At 50.0% G+C, this 16737-nt stretch overlaps 7 protein-coding genes across 7 annotated transcripts; 5 read left to right on the plus strand and 2 right to left on the minus strand.

Annotated features, from left to right (window-relative positions):
- Positions 1 to 825: 825 nt before the first annotated feature.
- On the plus strand, positions 826 to 1593 carry ATO7 (Ato7p; the record flags this gene model as incomplete). The annotated part of the gene is made up of 1 exon (XM_018859006.1): positions 826 to 1593. One exon carries the CDS (start codon positions 826 to 828, stop codon positions 1591 to 1593), a length of 768 nt encoding a protein of 255 aa, XP_018710284.1.
- Positions 1594 to 2729: 1136 nt separating this feature from the next.
- METBIDRAFT_79130 (uncharacterized protein) lies at positions 2730 to 3074 on the plus strand (the record flags this gene model as incomplete). The annotated part of the gene is made up of 1 exon (XM_018859007.1): positions 2730 to 3074. The coding sequence occupies one exon, from the start codon at positions 2730 to 2732 to the stop codon at positions 3072 to 3074; it is 345 nt and encodes a 114-aa protein (XP_018710285.1).
- A 211-nt stretch (positions 3075 to 3285) lies between these two features.
- Positions 3286 to 3845, minus strand: METBIDRAFT_32833 (uncharacterized protein). The gene has a single exon (XM_018856138.1). It carries the CDS (start codon positions 3611 to 3613, stop codon positions 3380 to 3382), a length of 234 nt encoding a protein of 77 aa, XP_018710286.1. The 5' UTR covers positions 3614 to 3845; the 3' UTR covers positions 3286 to 3379.
- Positions 3846 to 5726: 1881 nt separating this feature from the next.
- METBIDRAFT_44619 (uncharacterized protein) lies at positions 5727 to 7334 on the plus strand (the record flags this gene model as incomplete). The annotated part of the gene is made up of 2 exons (XM_018857816.1): positions 5727 to 6824; positions 6867 to 7334. The coding sequence occupies 2 exons, from the start codon at positions 5727 to 5729 to the stop codon at positions 7332 to 7334; spliced, it is 1566 nt and encodes a 521-aa protein (XP_018710287.1).
- Positions 7335 to 10049: 2715 nt separating this feature from the next.
- METBIDRAFT_32837 (uncharacterized protein) lies at positions 10050 to 11278 on the plus strand (the record flags this gene model as incomplete). Its single annotated transcript, XM_018856139.1, has 1 exon — positions 10050 to 11278. A coding segment is annotated over exon 1 (998 nt), but the record flags the coding sequence as incomplete, so codon positions are not given.
- Positions 11279 to 11555: 277 nt separating this feature from the next.
- On the plus strand, positions 11556 to 14057 carry SEC6 (SNARE-binding exocyst subunit; the record flags this gene model as incomplete). The annotated part of the gene is made up of 1 exon (XM_018857815.1): positions 11556 to 14057. The coding sequence occupies one exon, from the start codon at positions 11556 to 11558 to the stop codon at positions 14055 to 14057; it is 2502 nt and encodes an 833-aa protein (XP_018710289.1).
- Positions 14058 to 14900: 843 nt separating this feature from the next.
- METBIDRAFT_15881 (mRNA splicing protein) lies at positions 14901 to 15563 on the minus strand (the record flags this gene model as incomplete). The annotated part of the gene is made up of 1 exon (XM_018854620.1): positions 14901 to 15563. A coding segment is annotated over one exon (663 nt), but the record flags the coding sequence as incomplete, so codon positions are not given.
- Between the last annotated feature and the right edge of the window lie 1174 nt (positions 15564 to 16737).

The following is a 16737-nucleotide window of genomic DNA, read 5'->3' on the forward strand; positions in this document are numbered from 1 at the left end:
TGATTGATACTAATGTTGTTCGGGGCAGTTGATAACCCTTCGCGGTTGAGGTTCTTCGGGACTCGGCCGGAGTTCTGCGGACTTCGCGGATTTTGCAGTTTTGGGGCGCGAACGTTGGCAGTTTGTGGGGACCCTCATCGGCCCCTCAAAAAAAACGATGGCGAAGACCCGCAAAAAAATTTGGTTGTGGGGCCGTGCCGGGCATTCGCGGGCCGGCGCGTAAAATTCTGACCACTGCATTAGTAAGACCAAAAATGTCAACACCCACGTTGAACAAAAGAACAGCGTCTCTTCTGGTGATGTGTATCTCTGTTCTTGAGAATACCCAATAGCAGAATACAACAAAGACGCAGAATCAAAAAAAGAATAAAAAAAATGAAAGAAAGCGTTGAGGACGGTTTCGGCAAGTCGGGCCATCTTTTGTCTCCGGGTCCGAGGTGGCCCGGCGGCTGGCAAGTGGCTCGCTTCGTAGTCCGCGACGCGGCGGTACAACGGATGGCCTATATGCACAACAGGCCAAGAATGCCATAGCCGATACCAGCCCCACAAAATAATGCCTTTAAAACGGCCGTCTCGCTGCGCCCTGGCATAGCGCAATTCCAGATTGGTCTACAGATAAAACATAGTGGCTTTTTTCGCAGGACGTTAAACATTGCCTCACTTTGATTTATTTACAACAGCCGTGCACTCATCACGCCTCACTTTTTTTTCTTTCACGGATATAACAACTCTCGCTAGACCGCACAATTCTTCTGGAATTCACAGCCGTCTGCATATCTCATCACTTGAACAAAAAAGAAAAAAAAAAAACTTTAAGTATTAACCATGTCTTCAATCTCTGGTGACTCTCACAAGGAAGTTCAGTCCGACCCAGGCGTGATGAAAATCTCGACCTCGGGTACCGCCGACCAATACGTGACAATCGGTAAGCACACCTATCACAAGCACGAGTTGATGGAGGCGTTCGGTGGTTCTTTGAATCCTGGATACGCTCCATTCCCAACCCGGGAGTTCGGTAATCCTTCTCCCCTTGGATTGTGTGGTTTCGCTTTGACCACCTTTGTGTTGTCGATGATCAATGCCCAGGCCATGGGTATCAAGGTCTCGAATGTCGTTGTCGGATTAGCATGTTTCTACGGTGGCTTTGCTCAATTCTGTGCCGGAATCTGGGAAGGTTTCGTTGGAAACACCTTTGCCATGTGTGCTTTGACCTCGTACGGAGGCTTTTGGCTTTCTTTTGCAGCCATCAACATTGAGGCGTTTGGCATTGCTTCTGCATACGAGGACCACGAGGGCATGCTTGCCGATGCGATAGGCTTCTTCCTAGTTGGATGGGCCATCTTCACGTTCATGTTGACTTTGTGCACGTTGAAATCCACAGTGATGTTCTGCTCTTTGTTCTCGTTCTTGACTATGACCTTCGTGCTTCTTGCTGCCGGTGAGTTCACAGGCAAGGTCGGTGTCACTAGAGCCGGCGGTGTTTTTGGAGTCATCACCGCGTTCATTGCGTTCTACAATGCATTTGCTGGTACAGCCAACAGCAAGAACTCTTACATTACTGCCAAGCCTATCAGATTGCCATGGGTCAGATAAGGTAAGCTACGAATCTGGCGGGATCTCCACGACTAGTCCTGTGAGTGCAGCTATGAACGGCTCGTTGCTTGCAGACGGGTTCGATGACACCCGGATGATTTTATATTTAATACGAAACGGCTTTACGAATAACCAAGCCATGTCCCTGAACACAAAGGGCATGCTGGGGCACCAGCCTGTAGTTCATAGTCACATACTTGCCGTGGTTTCCCTTGTCAAAGACACGAGGTGTCATTTATATGCATAAACTGTCGCAGAGACTGGTGTAGACGTTTTCACAAATTGGTGTCCTGATGCTGACGATTTTTCCTCCCTTCAATTAGTGAATGGTCTTGTACAATGGCACATAGTGGGCGAAGCGCTGTTAATTCCGCCTTGTCTCCTGGAAGACAAGTTAATTAAGCGAGTTCTCCAGATTACCAGTGATATTCTACGACTGCATGCGGGTGCATTGGGTCACGTGAAGAAGGCCGTGTTCCTCGTGAAGGCAGAGTGTGATCTGCCAGCAGAAGCAGGTACAACATTTGGTGAGTGGTTGCATAGAAGCCTCAGCGGGTTCAAGCAGAGCCTGCTCGAAAAAGGCCATGTACAATACACGTTTCAAATTGTATATCTGGTCGATGGTAGGACCGTTCCCCGACGCCCCGGAATCATTCGACCTTCAACTGGATATTCCGCACATAGGAAGCAGCGACTCTTGGACGCAATAAGTGTTCACCTTTCAGTGTTAAAGTTTCATTTCTTGCTAGACATTTCATTCCCCTGAGCCTGTCTGAAAGTAGCCCTTCTTTCAAGACAATACTTCTCAACTTGGGTGCGAGTTCGCATACCTTTAATTAACCACGATGGTCCGCCAAGCGATTCTTGGCCAAAGGCCGATTTCGGAAGAAAATCGTCAAGCAGTCACATGTGGACCCATGGATATGAGTCAATTTTGCCAATCTGAAAACCAAAGCCGGCCCTGAAGATACCGACAGAGTAGCATCGGCCGGCTAGCTTTATTACACCCACGTGCGATATAAGTGCACGCCTGCACACAGTCTATCCATAATCTGGAGGTACCAAAGACGGGTCTATTAAGTGCAGAGTCTTCCATCCCGGATTTTCTTCCCCTCCCCATATTCATCCCACCGCAAATGTCCGCCAACAAAAGAATTGCATTGCCTGCCAGAATCGAGCCCAAGGTGTTTTTCGCCAACGAACGAACCTTCTTGTCGTGGCTCAATTTCACCGTGATCTTGGGTTCCTTGGGCGTGGGTCTCTTGAACTTCGGTGACCAGGTCGGCAGGATCAGTGCTGGGCTCTTCACTTTCATTGCCATGTTGACCATGGTGTACGCGTTGATCACCTACCACTGGAGGGCAAAGGCCATTCGTTTGAGAGGGTCTGGACCATACGACGACCGCTTCGGCCCCACGATGTTGTGTGTTTTCCTCTTGGTGGCCGTCGTGGTCAACTTCATTTTGCGTATCAGAGCCTAGGAGAACTTGGGCCCACAGGCGCCGGCCCTTTTTGGTGGAGCAGCGTGTGTGCCAGGGGTAGTTTTGTATGCGCCGCCATTCCCTCATGCCCCCGTGAGGCTGTATACTAATAAACGATTGTTTAGATGGAGGTGTGTTGAATGCTACTTGGTTGAATCTTGTCCTCCGGGTTGCTGTATTGGTGTATTTACTTGGAGACGGTCGGTTCGATTGCCCATTCAGAGGGCCTACTTGTAGTACGCACGTTTGAGATGACGATATCTTTTGAGGAAATAGAGGGCCTCCAACTCTGCGGTTAGTACATTTTATGGGCCCGGGTTGCGATCTGCGCCGCCGGGGGTGGGTTCTTCGTACGTACCTTTGACGATGTACTCGCCTTTGCTGAGGGCACGGTGCATATCGTCGGCATGGCCGATTTCAGTGCCCCGAAACGCCCGTTTGGCCTGCCCCACGAGCCTGGAATAGCCCCCAGACTCGGCAGGGTACTCTTTGGCCATGTACACGAGCTGCTTGAAGAGCTGGCGAACCCGAGGATCCATGTCTGAGAGCAAGGGTATTATGGGCAGGCTGGGCCTGGGAGGCCCCGATAAAACGCGGGCCTGGGGCCGCGGGCCCTGCGCGGGGACCCAGGCTAATTTGGACCGCTGGATTTCGGAACTAGGCCAGAAAAGCGGCGAGTAGAAAATGACGAGGCGTTGAATAGCTGCGTGGGAGGTTTGCTTTTTGCCGCAAAAAATGCTTCTTCATTCTAGGCGGAGGGGGTTTCGGGAGTGACTGGAGATTGTCGATTGGGCCAAGTAGCGCGTGGCCGCGATAGCAAGCGAGATTCCGGGGCCTGCGGGGCCGCGAGTCTGCCACTGGAGGCTCGGTCCAAATAGAAGGCTGGAGCCACCGAGGAACACCGAAAAACAGACGGAAACCAGTACGAATATTGGAAGTACACCAAAGAAATTTGAAGAGGATTGGGAGAAGGCCGTCAAGGGAGTTATCGATGTAGACGACCACTGGAAGAGATGGCTGGAGGGGTGGCCAACATTTCTTTTTTGGAATTTCAGTTTCATGAAATTCATCTTCTGACAAGTCAACACGGGTATGTTGTACACCCTTGTTTGGGTTTAACTTAACTGTATACATATCAGCTTCTAATATTAATTTAGTTTAGTTTCACTTGATGTCGCCATACATGTGATTATTGAATTATATAGTATTGACTGGAGAGATGGCTGGAGGGGTGGGTTTAGCTTACCTGAATATATTTAATATCAGCTTCTAATATTAATGTGGTTTAGTTTCACTTGATGTCGCCATACATGTGATTTGTAAGTTAATATTGGCTGGAGAGATGGCTGGAGGGTGGGACTGGAAGAACAACTACAAAAGAGATCACCAAAACCATCACATGACTCAAAAGGGAGTGGCCCGAAACATGGAGCCCAAAATAGTACCCTAAAGAAACTGGAAACAATACCAAATTAGGCAAGCAAAACCAAGAACGAGATCTAGGATACTAGGAAGACCCTGGAAGCATATATATTGTCTTGTCTCTTGTGGAGTGGGCGCGGCCCTGGCAGGTCCATGGGTGCGCTGCTTTTCCTTCACATTTTCATGTTCCAGATTGACCTTACGTCTTTTTATCCTTTTTTAAAAAAAATTATTCTAAACGTCTTTTTATCCTTTTTTAAAATAAATTAGTCGAATAATCCTTAAATCAACATTATTTACATATACCAAGCCAGAAAGAAGCCCCGGAAGACTTTTGGAACGGGTGCTCCCCGCTGGGCTGGCGTTTTTCTGCCCAACGGCCGTCGGGCCTTTTCACACGTCCCACTACGAAAATAAAAAGAATGGAAATGTAAATTGGCATGGAGACTGGCCGCGAAATTGGCCGCGAAATTGGCTACGGAAATTGGCAACGGAAAGGGCAAGAAAAGGGCAAGAAAAGGGCAAGAAAATTGGAAGATAGAATAATCACAAGAAAAGCGAGATGGAGAGACGGAGAGAGGAAGAGACGGAGAGACGGAGAGACGGAGAGCTGGAGAGATGCAAAGAAAATAGATGGAAATGAAAAATGACTGCGGAATAAGAATACTGGAGTCACCATGCACTGCGAAACTTCTGTCTACCCATACAACCAACAATTCTGACCGGCCCGAATCACCGTGCACCCAGCATTTGTATCCCTCATATGGCCATGAATTCGGGTTCCCGGCCGTTTGAATTTTCCTCTGTTTAGATCCCCTCTGTTTAGATCCCCTCTGTTTAGATCCCCTCTGTTTAGTTTCCCTCTGCTTAGTTCCCTCCACTCAAGAAACACCGTGCATCCACAACCCCGCCTCCCCAAATATCCATGCATCCCCACCCTGCCAAGTTCGTGCCGTGCCAGTCCCCCGCCAGCCCAGGGCCTAGGGCCAGACGCGCGCGACTGGGCCAGGACACCAGCGTCAGTTCGGCCCGCGCCTTCTACTAAACACCGCACCTTCCCCGTCAAAACACGACATTCCACCAAACCCGCACCACCAAACCCGCACCACGAACCTCACCACGAACCTCACCACGAACCTCACCACAAAACACACCACAAAACACACCACAAAACCCGCAAGCAGCACGACAGTCACACGCGCCATACCCTAGACCAAGCCTGCAAACCCCATGTCGCTGTCGTCCTCCGAGACCGCCGTGCACGTGGCGCCGCCGCGCATCGCTTACATGTTTCTCGCCCACTTCGACCCGAAACAGGGATACAAGATGGAGTGGGCCAGCGACCCCGCCGCGCACGACTTCGCGGGCCTCGAGTGCAAAGTGCTCCCCTCGGGCGTCCACGAGTACGAGGCCACCAGCATGTATTTGGCCCACGAGGCGCGCGGCAAGCTCTTCTACGGCTGCGCCCGTTTCCGCCAGGCCAACCTCAACCCCGCCGGCGGGCTGGACCGGCGGCTCGTGAAAATGTACTCCCTCGGCATCCTAGTGGAGCCCTTGGAGGGCCAGTACTGGACACCGCACGAGTTCTCCGCCGTGGGCTGGGAGCACTTGGGCGCGCTCGACCAAGCGCTCGGCGAGTTCGTGAGAACGGGCGACTTGGCCGCCGTCCAGCGGGCGCACCGCAGGCTCTCGGGCCGCGACTGGCTGCTCGACGTGCCGCGCCCGTTCGCAGACTGCCAGCTGGACCACCCGCTCCGCAAGCTCCCCGCCACGCTCTCCACCGTGGGCCCGCTCTTGTTCCCGTTGTTCAAGGCGGCGTTGCTCCGCAAGAACATCCTCATCTTCAACCACTCGTCGCAGGGCTCGGCCGAGCTCGTGCGGGAGCCCTCGCCGCGCGGGCCTGCCGCGTGCGCCGCGTTGGCGTACGTGCTCGCGCTCATCAGCGTGATTCCCAAGACCGTGCGGCTCGATCTGCCGGCCCGCGGCCCCGGCGACAGCCCGGCGGCCCGCTGCTCCCGGCCCCTCTACACCGTGGGGCTCCAGGACATGGGCTCCGGCTTGCTCGCCCACCACCCCGGGTTCATTGCCTGCACCAGCGACGAGATCCTCAAGTACCAGACCCGCATGTACGATGTGGCGGTGATGATGCCGTCCTCGAGCCTCGACACGTGCCTGGTCCACGCCAGCGAGGCCCTCGCGCGCCCGATCCGCGCCACGCACAACGACTACGGTATGTTCTTGAAGGTCTACAGGAGCTTGCCGCAGACCAGCGACGGCACGCAGCTGTCTACGGGGGACGACCAGTCATCCATCCGCACGTCCAGCTCGGTCTTCAGTGCACTCCGCTTCGGCTCGTTCGCCGACTCCAAGGACGACAAGCTCCGCCGCGAGCCCACGTGGTGGCTCGCCAACGCCACGTTGCCCATGTCGTGGCGCGAGTACATATGGCTGGCGTTTGCGTGGTTTGCCAGCGCGGGCACCACGGAGCGCGAGGCGGGCAAGATCAACTTGGACGCAGACACCGTGCCCGACGGCGCCCCGAGCTCACGGGACGAGTTGCTCCAGCTCACGTCCATCGTGGGGCATTTCCACAAGCTCACGAAGAAGTGGTTTTACATCATCGAGGAGATCATCGAGGAAACCACGGGCGGGCCTGCGGCAGACTTGGCCTCCGAAAGAGTCACTTTGGAGCTCACGCCGCAGGACATGGTGGACATGGAGTTGGACCCCTACTCCGCCCAGGACTTGGACTTCGTGCGTGAGTTCGTGTTGACATACTGGAGCACGGTGATCGACGACGTCGAGGTTGGTTTGGGCCTCCACAACTTCTTGTGCTAGAAGCGGTCACGGATGGGTTCCCGCCGGACTGGGCACGGGTGGATTGGTATGCCAGCTGCCGGATAGCGCCTTCTCGATCCCTGTCGATGTCCTGATACGCCATCTGTACATGAGCCCTGCCCATTGCAGGAGCAGGTCCCCTGCTTGGTGCAATGACCGTTGCTTGGGCGACAGTTCGCAAAGTCCAGCGAGAACACGTTGGCGGCGAGAAAACATGCGTTTTCCTGCGCGTTTCTCGTCACCGCCAGAAGCTTCTATTCTGGCTCGTTTCGCGTGCCAAAAGCTGTTTTCCGGCCCATCGCTTTGCGCAAGCGCAAGTGTCGTGGCCCCAATAGATTTGGTGTGATTGTATGCCGCGACCGCAAATTTCGCCTTGGAGAACTTGTTCCGAGCTTTCGAAGTTTGTTCCCGCCCAGACATTATGGGCTCGAAGTGCATGAACTGGACGGTTAAGTTTGCAACATAGAAAAGTCGCTCTTATCTCCTGCAAATTGGTGCACGATGTAAATGATTGCTCATGCAAATATGAGCGCTGCGACACCGGTGCCTTTTTGGGGCAGGTTCCTAGTCATTTGCAAGCTCACCCGTATGCTGCCAAGCGACAACAACTGGGTGCTACAGCTGCCGCATACCCGAACCGCACTGTCGTCTGTCCCGTTTGGCGCATCAGCACACCGATTCACATTGTCTGTGACAATTTGTTGCATACACAAGACAATAGCCTATACTACATACAGACCAGCGGAGGCGCAGCTGGGAACGTCGTCAAATCAATTCCATGTGTCTGCGGCTTCTTGTCATCTCATGATTATACATACCTGGACTCAGCGCTTCTTGTCAAAATAAGATGTGCTTGTTTCTTCACGGTCTGATGCACTCAGCCTACCATCTCCAGAGACGACAGTCGGATTGGGCGTCTAGCTTAGTAGGTACTGCACATGTGCATGTTCGCGGCCGAACAAGGGAAGATCAATGGAGAACCCACACGGCACATATATAAATATAAACCGACACCGAAACCTCACCAGGCCATCTTTGTGCAAAGGATCCCGCAGTACATACACCTTTTGTTTGGGTGTGTTCCTTGGGTTTCAGTTTCGTCTGTTTGCTTTTCTGCTTTTTTCCTGTGGTAATCCCAGCTTCCGTGGTGGATTTGCTTTGACCAGGCACAACATAGGAAAAACCGACTCGCCGAATATAAACGTGGCACAGGCACAGTCTGCTCTTTTTTCCCATATACTCGGTTTCATTTTCTGTTCACAGGCAGTCAAGGTTGAACTACTCGGTTGCTCTAAGTATCAATCCGAGTACCCCAAATAGCCGAGTGACGTGGTCAATCGCTTCTTGCTGCAACTGAACATCGAGAACCACACCAACGGCGCAGGAAATCTGCTCCCTGGCTTTTTAAGAAAACGACTCTTTATCATTATTGACAGCTGCTGCAATAATGAAAAGCCAAACCTCGCGTGGTGGGAAGCAAAATAGCTTCTCGGGTATGGGCACCCACCAGAACTATCCCCAGGGGTTCTCGGGACATCGCAAGAATTCGGTGAAGTACGCAAACGGGAACCCTGCTGCAGGAACGGACTCCCAAGATCGGTTGATCGACTTGCTCGCAACCGCTGTAGGAAAAACGGCAGTTGCCACCGTGAGTTCCGGCGCCAAGTACAAGGGCGTATTGCTGTCGCTCAACATCGGGGCCACTGGTGAGGAGGCGCTCTCTGTCGTGTTGTTGAAGCCGTCGCTCTTGTCTAAGCTGTTGATCAATGAAACGACAAACGTCGACCAGAAGTTGCCAACAAAATTGGTGATTGAGTCCAAGGACTTGATAGACATCGAAATCACTGGTCCTTCACATCCCGAGACCGTGGAGATCAACGAGAAGACCCCAGAACCAATCGCTTTTGCGCAAACAGGTACCACGACCGAAACCACGGTTCTGCATGAGCCCCCAGCGGTCTCTTCCCTGGGCTTCAAAACTGACCGTGATATTTCCTCGGGCTTCAAATTCAAGGAGCGCGAGCTTCAGCGTTGGGTCCCAGACGAAATCACTCCGGAATTGTCGCTAGAGACCGATTCGGGTGGCGCTTGGGACCAGTTCAAAGTCAACGAAGAGCGTTTTGGTGTCGAGTCCTCCTACGATGAACACTTGTACACGACTAAGATCAACACAGAGGCAAAGGACTATCAGGACCGCTTGCGCCACGCCGAGAGGTTGGCCAAAGAAATTGAGGGCCTGGCTTCATCGGACCAACATGTCTTGGAAGAGAGAGGTGTATTGGTAGATGACAGCGGTTTGGATGAAGAAGATAAGTACTCAGGTGTCATTCAAGATAGCACTGTGGATAATCGTGGTAGTGAGTTGATGGCTGCGCTCCGCAACGCCAGCATTTCGAATGAGCTGGTGCCTATGGCTACTGGCGAGGGTAAGTATACCACGCCTAGACAGAGGGCTGCTCAGTATCACAATGACCCGGCTATTGTCTCAAGCTCCGCAGCTCGAAAAGCTTCCCCTGTTGGAAAGGCTGACGCCAAAAGCGGCAAAGAATCGTCGCCCATCGCTCCAAACGCACAAGGGTCCGAGCCTCAGGGTGAGGCCTTCAGATTGAACGCCCAAAGCGAGTTCAATGCGCTTCGTGAGTTTTCTGCCAACTTCAAAATTCCGCACAAGATTCCTAACGATCTCTTGCCTATTTTAGCAAAGGACAAGCTCAAACAGGACGAGATTTTGAAAAGGCAGATGGATGACAAAAACGGGGCCAAGGCTGATCTGGTATCGTCCGGTGCTCCATCAAAAGCTTGGGGCTCCGCAAACAGCCCTGTATCGTCAGGGTCCGCTGCTTTGTCGGGTGCCCTGGGTGCTAAAAAAGTGGGAACAAAGTTCAAGTTGAACCCAAGGGCTGCTGCGTTCACGCCATCGAGACCCCCTCAAATGACACCTGTGCCACCCAAAGCCAGTCCAAATAAGTCGGACAACTCTTCCCCAAGAACTCATGGTCAGAGGCCATACAGCAATTCTTCGTCGTCGGGATCCACTGGCAGGAGACATTACCAGGTCTCACCTGCTGATTTCTTTGGTGGTGTGGACAAAATCCCCACCGCCCAATCTCAAAAAGAGAAAGCAAAGCTCTTCAAGAACTCGTTCAACATGTTTGCCGCCGCTGTCAAAGAACATGAGGGCAAGTCAACGGCCCTTATTCTCGAGAAGGCGTATAAGACACCACCTACATGGGACTCAACTGTCGACGAAAGATATGACAAGATAGTTGTGAAACAAAGCTCCGGTAAAGTGCTCCCAGTATCGCCTGTGCCGCACGCGCCTTTCATGACAAGCCCAGTCATGGCTGTTCCTACAGGCGTACCACCTATGATGGCCGCTGGGTATATGGGATCTGCTGGTAATGGAGGGAAATTTCCAGTATCACCTCATATGCAACAGCCAATGGGCGGACAATTCCAACAACAGTTCCACCCATCGATGATGTACTCACAATTCCAGGGTGGAGTTCCGCCCGGTCAACTACAAGTCATGTATGCGCCACCTGGAATGGACCCCCTGCTTTTTTCTCCGGGTGGATTTATGATGCCGGGGTATATGGGAAGCCCTGTCCCAATGAACGGGGGCGCTTCGTTTCAAGGAGTGGCCCACAGTCACATCAAGCTGGCCAGGGCACGGGCCACCATCACAGTGGAAGACGCTTCAATCAGAACAAGAGGACAGGAGGCAATGACCGCTGAAAACCTGCGAAACGAGGAGAGTAAAAGAAGGTCGGAACAGAGGGGATCTGAGCAGGATAGGAAAGATTCAAACAGGTACTGCGTCGGAGAGTTTGCATGTCGGGTCTCAGGCAACGAGTAGCATGGCTGCGAACGCTCTATGGCGAACAATTACGATTGAAGTTAGCAAGAATCTCATAGATAAATCAGCTGGGGGTTCCGGGGAAGAAGTATGCAAAGAAATAAAAAAAACACGAAAGCTTTGAAAATGTATATTTTCTTGCTGCAAAAGATGCTTGGAGTGTCCAGTCAGGTCACGTGTCGCACATGAACTCTATCGCAGTCTGTATAGTAGCGTTTTGTGGAGGAGAGGTTGGATATCGAGAACAGACAACATCTTGCAAAGTCAGCAGACTTCACTTTTCACTTCTCAGCTTAGCGATTGTAAGCAGTGTTTCCCTTCTGCTAAATATCATCAGGAAATCAGATTACACTGACTGTACGATGAACGAGGCCGCACTTTCACGGATTTCTAGTTTGATCAAAGTTGAGGACGATCTCCTGAAAATCGAGGGGCTTCGCCTGCAATTCGTCAAAGAAAAGACTTCAATAGATGTGAAGCTATACCATACGACGCAGGAACAAATCGAGTCTGTTTCATCGAACCTTGAAAAGCTTAAAACGTCGGCTACCAAGCTTGGAAACATCAAGGCGAATGTCGACAGGATCAACACAATTCACGAAGAGACCGTGATGAACGTACGTGAATATGACACGTTGAAAAGCGCCAGCAGTGTCTATCAAACCATGATGCAGGTGCAGAATCTCTACACAGATATTGCCAACTTCAGGCAGTATATAGAGCATATCAACAGTATGATCGAGACGGAGTTTGCTGCGGTCAGCGAGAGCATCGAGTACCCGCTTGATAATATCTACCGCATTCACTTCAACGTTACTCAGGCACGCAACTTCCTGGAGTATCTAGAAGTGGAAACACAAGCGCTATCGGACGATACGCAGTCTATCATCCGCAGGATCGTGGCACCGGTCCGGAAGATGGTTCGGAATTTTGACGACTTGCTCAAGGAGATTGTAATCAGCATCACCGAGGCTGTCAAAGAAGGCAACTTGGAAATGGTCACCCGAATTGTGCGAATCATACACTACGAGACCATCGAGGATCTGAAACTGGTGCTCAACACCAATTTGAAGACCGTAGGGGCTGAGGCTAAGAAGACAGCAAACTACTCAAAATACAGAGCACACCCGCGGAATTATAAAAAGTTCTTTTATGATAAGTTGGAAGAGAGCTTGGCCGATACCTTCAATAAATGCTTGGACCATTTCCAGCAGGACTCAATGATGGTATATGACAATCTCGGGTGGCTCGAGGACGAGTTGATTTTTGCCGACCGTACTCTAACGCAACTCTTTCCGGATGACTGGCAGATCTCAGAGTTCATTTTCACAGCTTACTATAACATCTTACACAAATTTACCATGGATATCATCCACTCAAGCCCACCAGCTGAGGATTTGATGCAAATCCTCATGTATGACTCGCATTACAACTCATTCATCGTGTCTTTGTGGGGCCCCGAGAAAATGAAAAAAATCAAGTTAAAGTCGATTTTGGGTGACGAACTAAAAGAAACGGTATTGGACGACTATTCGAAGGTGATTGTTACTAAGATGACCGAATGGAACGAGGTGCTTATTGAACAAGAGACTGCTGTATTCACAAACCGTGAAGAGCCCCCAGATTCTTATTCACTCTCTCAGACAATCGAGGATATCGACGAATTCGACCACCCTATATTCTATGAGGTCATGACCGATGTCTATGTGCTTCCTGATTTCAAGACCACTTTAAGCATGCTCAAAGAACAGGCTGACGTTGCTGCTGACTCAGGATACGGCAAAGTGCTAGCATGTGTGATTGAGAATTGGTCTGTTTGTTATATCAAGCGGGTCGAAGCATACATGCAACTCATTGAGGAGGAAATCTCAAAGTACATGTCTGTGTACAATAACGATCATTGTTTGATAAAAGGTTCCCGGGCCAGGCGCCTCTTGAGAATTCTGCCCTCCAAACCTGAACCCACGTATGATGTTGAGAATATGACTTCTGACGAGCTCGCAGAAATTTCCAAACCAGGGTTAGTAGAATACCTCACGGCGCTTGGTAACACTTATGAGATCAACCACGAAAGACTCGAAGACAAGTTTTTGCCCAAATATTTGTCTAAAGTTCATCTGACATACCAGGCGCGAATCAAGGAAGCATTTGAGAACACTGATCTTCCAAGCAGCGATTTGAACGGTATGGTGATTCGTGCGTTAGTTGACGTTATCATCAATGATTTAACACCAGCCTTGTCCACTGTTTTTACCAGCAAATGGTACGACAGCGAACGGGCGCAAAACTCGGGCGAGCTAGATATGGCACAAAAGATCGTGAAAACTATCGAAGAATACATGCTCGAGATGAGGGGATACGCAACCTACGAGATGTACAATATCACTTTCACAGTCACCTTGGACTCTTTGATGACTGCATATCTCCGAATCGGATACCAAAATATTTTAAATGGCGACGGAAAAAAGATCGATCCAACCGCCGTTAAGAAGCACAAATCGTTTGCCGAGGCTGTTAACAGAGACATCAGTGTCCTCTTTGAAGGACTAGACCATTTGTTCTCACGGAAAGATGTGTTGTACTTGGTGAAAAGCTTAAGCTCTCTTGAATTTTTGACCACGTTGGCCACATGTGAGAACGTTTTCGAGGAGGTCCCTGAAATATGGGAACATGAGATTCTCGAGACATACTACGATTGTTCTGTCGAATATGTTCGTGGCGCTCTTTTGTGTCGCAAGGACATTGATTCCAAAATGGTTGGCCCACTCATTGATCGCCTACAGGATATAAAGGAGAAATATCACCAGTCAGTGCCAGCACCAGAAAATGAAGTCGTCACACTCAACAACTTCGTATACACATGAGTGTATCAAACATTGAAGGAAGATGACGTTGGGTTGGAATCGCGCAAAATGACATTGTTTGGGCTTGTCAAGATATCTATATATGAACAACTCGTCAGGATACACTCTTATGAAGACAACATACAGACAGTTTCTACGTTTCGGATCTCCCCTATTGCACCAATGTTGGCCATGATCAACCCAGCAAAATTAGAGTGATCACGCATACGCTGGCCAAAGTAAGCCCAAAGCTCTTTTACTATTGAACAATTTAGCATCGCTATCAAATTAGTGCCAGCTCATACTTTCTGTAGAGACACTTGCCATGGCTACTCGACGATTGATTGAAATGAAGCGCTGCATACGGGATATACGCCGCTTGGCGTCATGAAAGCTTGTCAGCCAATTCAAAGTTGAAGGCATTGTAAGTGGGTGAGTGAAGGATTGAATCCTGGCTAAATCAAGACGTCGAGAAGTTCTTGAGGACCACTCGTTTGTCAGTGGAGAAGTCCTCGTCTGATAAACACCATCTTGGTCAAATGTGGCATAGTGCATTAGAGTTATTTTTTCAAAAGAGCAAAAATCCCACTACTCTTCTTCAGAGGAGTCATAGTTTCCAAAAATAGATCCGACTTCTCTACTTTGAGGCAGTGACTCCTTCGATTTCGAAACCAGTGAGCTCTTAAGTTCTGTATCAGCAGACGTTCGCGTTGCTCCAGAGTCAACAGCATTTAGCTTCCGGATTTTGGCTTTTCGTACTGTGAAGCTCCCAGGCACAGTTGGAATAACTTTCAGCTCAATCTCTGTGTTCTTGTGCGGCGTCTCATTAACCTTCTGATCAACCTGAGCCGCCAAGTCATCGTCTTCTCTATCACGTTTCGAATCTACCCGAAGCTTCTGTTGTGCATGATTAACAAGATAGTCTTCACCGCCAGATTGTTGAAGTTTGTTGGCCTTTGCTTGTAGATATAGAAGATGATCATGGACCTCTTGCTCGCGTTTCTGTTCGATCAACTTGTCTTCGAGGTTTGACATGATGTCCTTCGATGAGTCCAGTGTCTGGCGCAGCCAGAACGGATTATTCTTTCGCTTCTGTTGCTGTTCCTGAAACTGCTGATCTTCTTTCTCCTGCCGCTCGAGCCGTTCCAAAATCTCGTCCTCGGTTTCAAGAGGTTTTATGGCTTCAGTAGTAGATAAGGACTCGTAGTTTCGCGTGCACCCAGCCACTGGGATGAACCCGGCAGACTTCGGGTCTGTTTGAAACAGTAGCGAGAAGTTACATCGCGGGCATTTGATATGAAATTTTATGATTTTAATCCCCATGTACTTCTCGTTGGTGATTTCCTTGCGGGCATTGAATTTGCGTCTTGATGAGATGTACTCCAGGCACTGCAAGCATTTCATAGAGAAAGGCACCATAAGGCGCACCTTCTCTGCATTGGGGTTTGTGTTTTTCTTTTTCTTTGGAACCTTCGACGGATCCCAGTCCGGCGGATAGTACTTATTGATTGCCTTTCTTTCCGACATTACAGATGGAAAAGAGCCCGTAGTTCTAAGATTGATCAGCTAAGGTACAGGAACGGTGGACCTGGGGCGATAAGCCGATATTTGAAAAGAATTTTAGTTGCCCATTTTGCGAGATGTTTGCAAGAATGTAGCAGGAGACATTCAAGTTCGGTGGCTGTGATCGCTTACGTGGACAGTTGTTTGATAAAATTCACAGTGTATAGTGGTGGCTTGACCGCACACCTTTTAATCAGAGGAACTAATACGCAAAAGCGCAGAAAGAGGAGCAATAATTAGAGCTGTTTTCTTTAGGAGCGGATATATACTTCATGGTGTCTTCAAGACTGCAGTGTTCTCCTGATTTCTCACAAGAATGCCAAATTACATGAAACAACAAATGATCCGGAAAGTGGAACTGAACTCTGATCATGCAGCACTGACAAGCAAAAACTGGACGAGCTAAGTTTCGTAATTGATTAACAATACGGGGAAGTGATTGAGACTTCTTTTTATTCCGACTGGCTGTGAGGTTCATCCTTAAAACTGAAGACCCGGTCGCAAGACGGAAATAACCTTCGTCGCAATTTCCAAAATCCTAGATGCACCAGGTCAGCCAAACCGCCGCAGCTTCCTCTTCTAACAAGAAATCAGGAGATTCCGTGGATCCTTTTTCAGTTGGGAATGACCAGGGGGCCCACGATCCGCTTTCTGCTATAAGAATATTTTTGATTCTATTGTCTATTCTTGTCAACTCCAGGTGAGCGAGGAGGCGCACATGCCCAACAGAAACAACAACTGGTTATTTACTTTTTACGCAAAACGCCGAGACATATCTCGGAGCCCCTTCAACTAGTGGCAATTCAGGCGTGACGTTATTCCCTGCGCCATCCAAAGGCCCTATTATTACCTCCTGCGGCATGGTGGAAAGTACCCGACACATGTCTGGTCACGTGACGCCATGGGAAGGCACCACGCTTTCGTTCCCCAGCCAATCAAAGAGTTGCTAGAAATTAGACATTTCGTGGCTACATCGTATAATGTGTTCTTCGAAGAGCCAGAGACAGTGCAAGTAAAAAGCCCTGAGCCAAAACATGTTCCGAAAGATGTAAGGGCATATATTACGGATTACGGGCTCGCATTGCTGACGCTGGTTTTTGAGTTCACATGTTTTGCCCTGGTCTCACTTTTTGGTTGG

This window comes from Metschnikowia bicuspidata (assembly GCF_001664035.1).
Source record: "Metschnikowia bicuspidata var. bicuspidata NRRL YB-4993 chromosome Unknown METBIscaffold_5, whole genome shotgun sequence".
NCBI lineage: Eukaryota > Fungi > Ascomycota > Pichiomycetes > Serinales > Metschnikowiaceae > Metschnikowia > Metschnikowia bicuspidata.

Bases quoted from the DNA above. Each gene is read 5' to 3' on its own strand.
- METBIDRAFT_32833 (XM_018856138.1), bottom strand. From the start codon at position 3,613: ATGGATCCTCGGGTTCGCCAGCTCTTCAAGCAGCTCGTGTACATGGCC.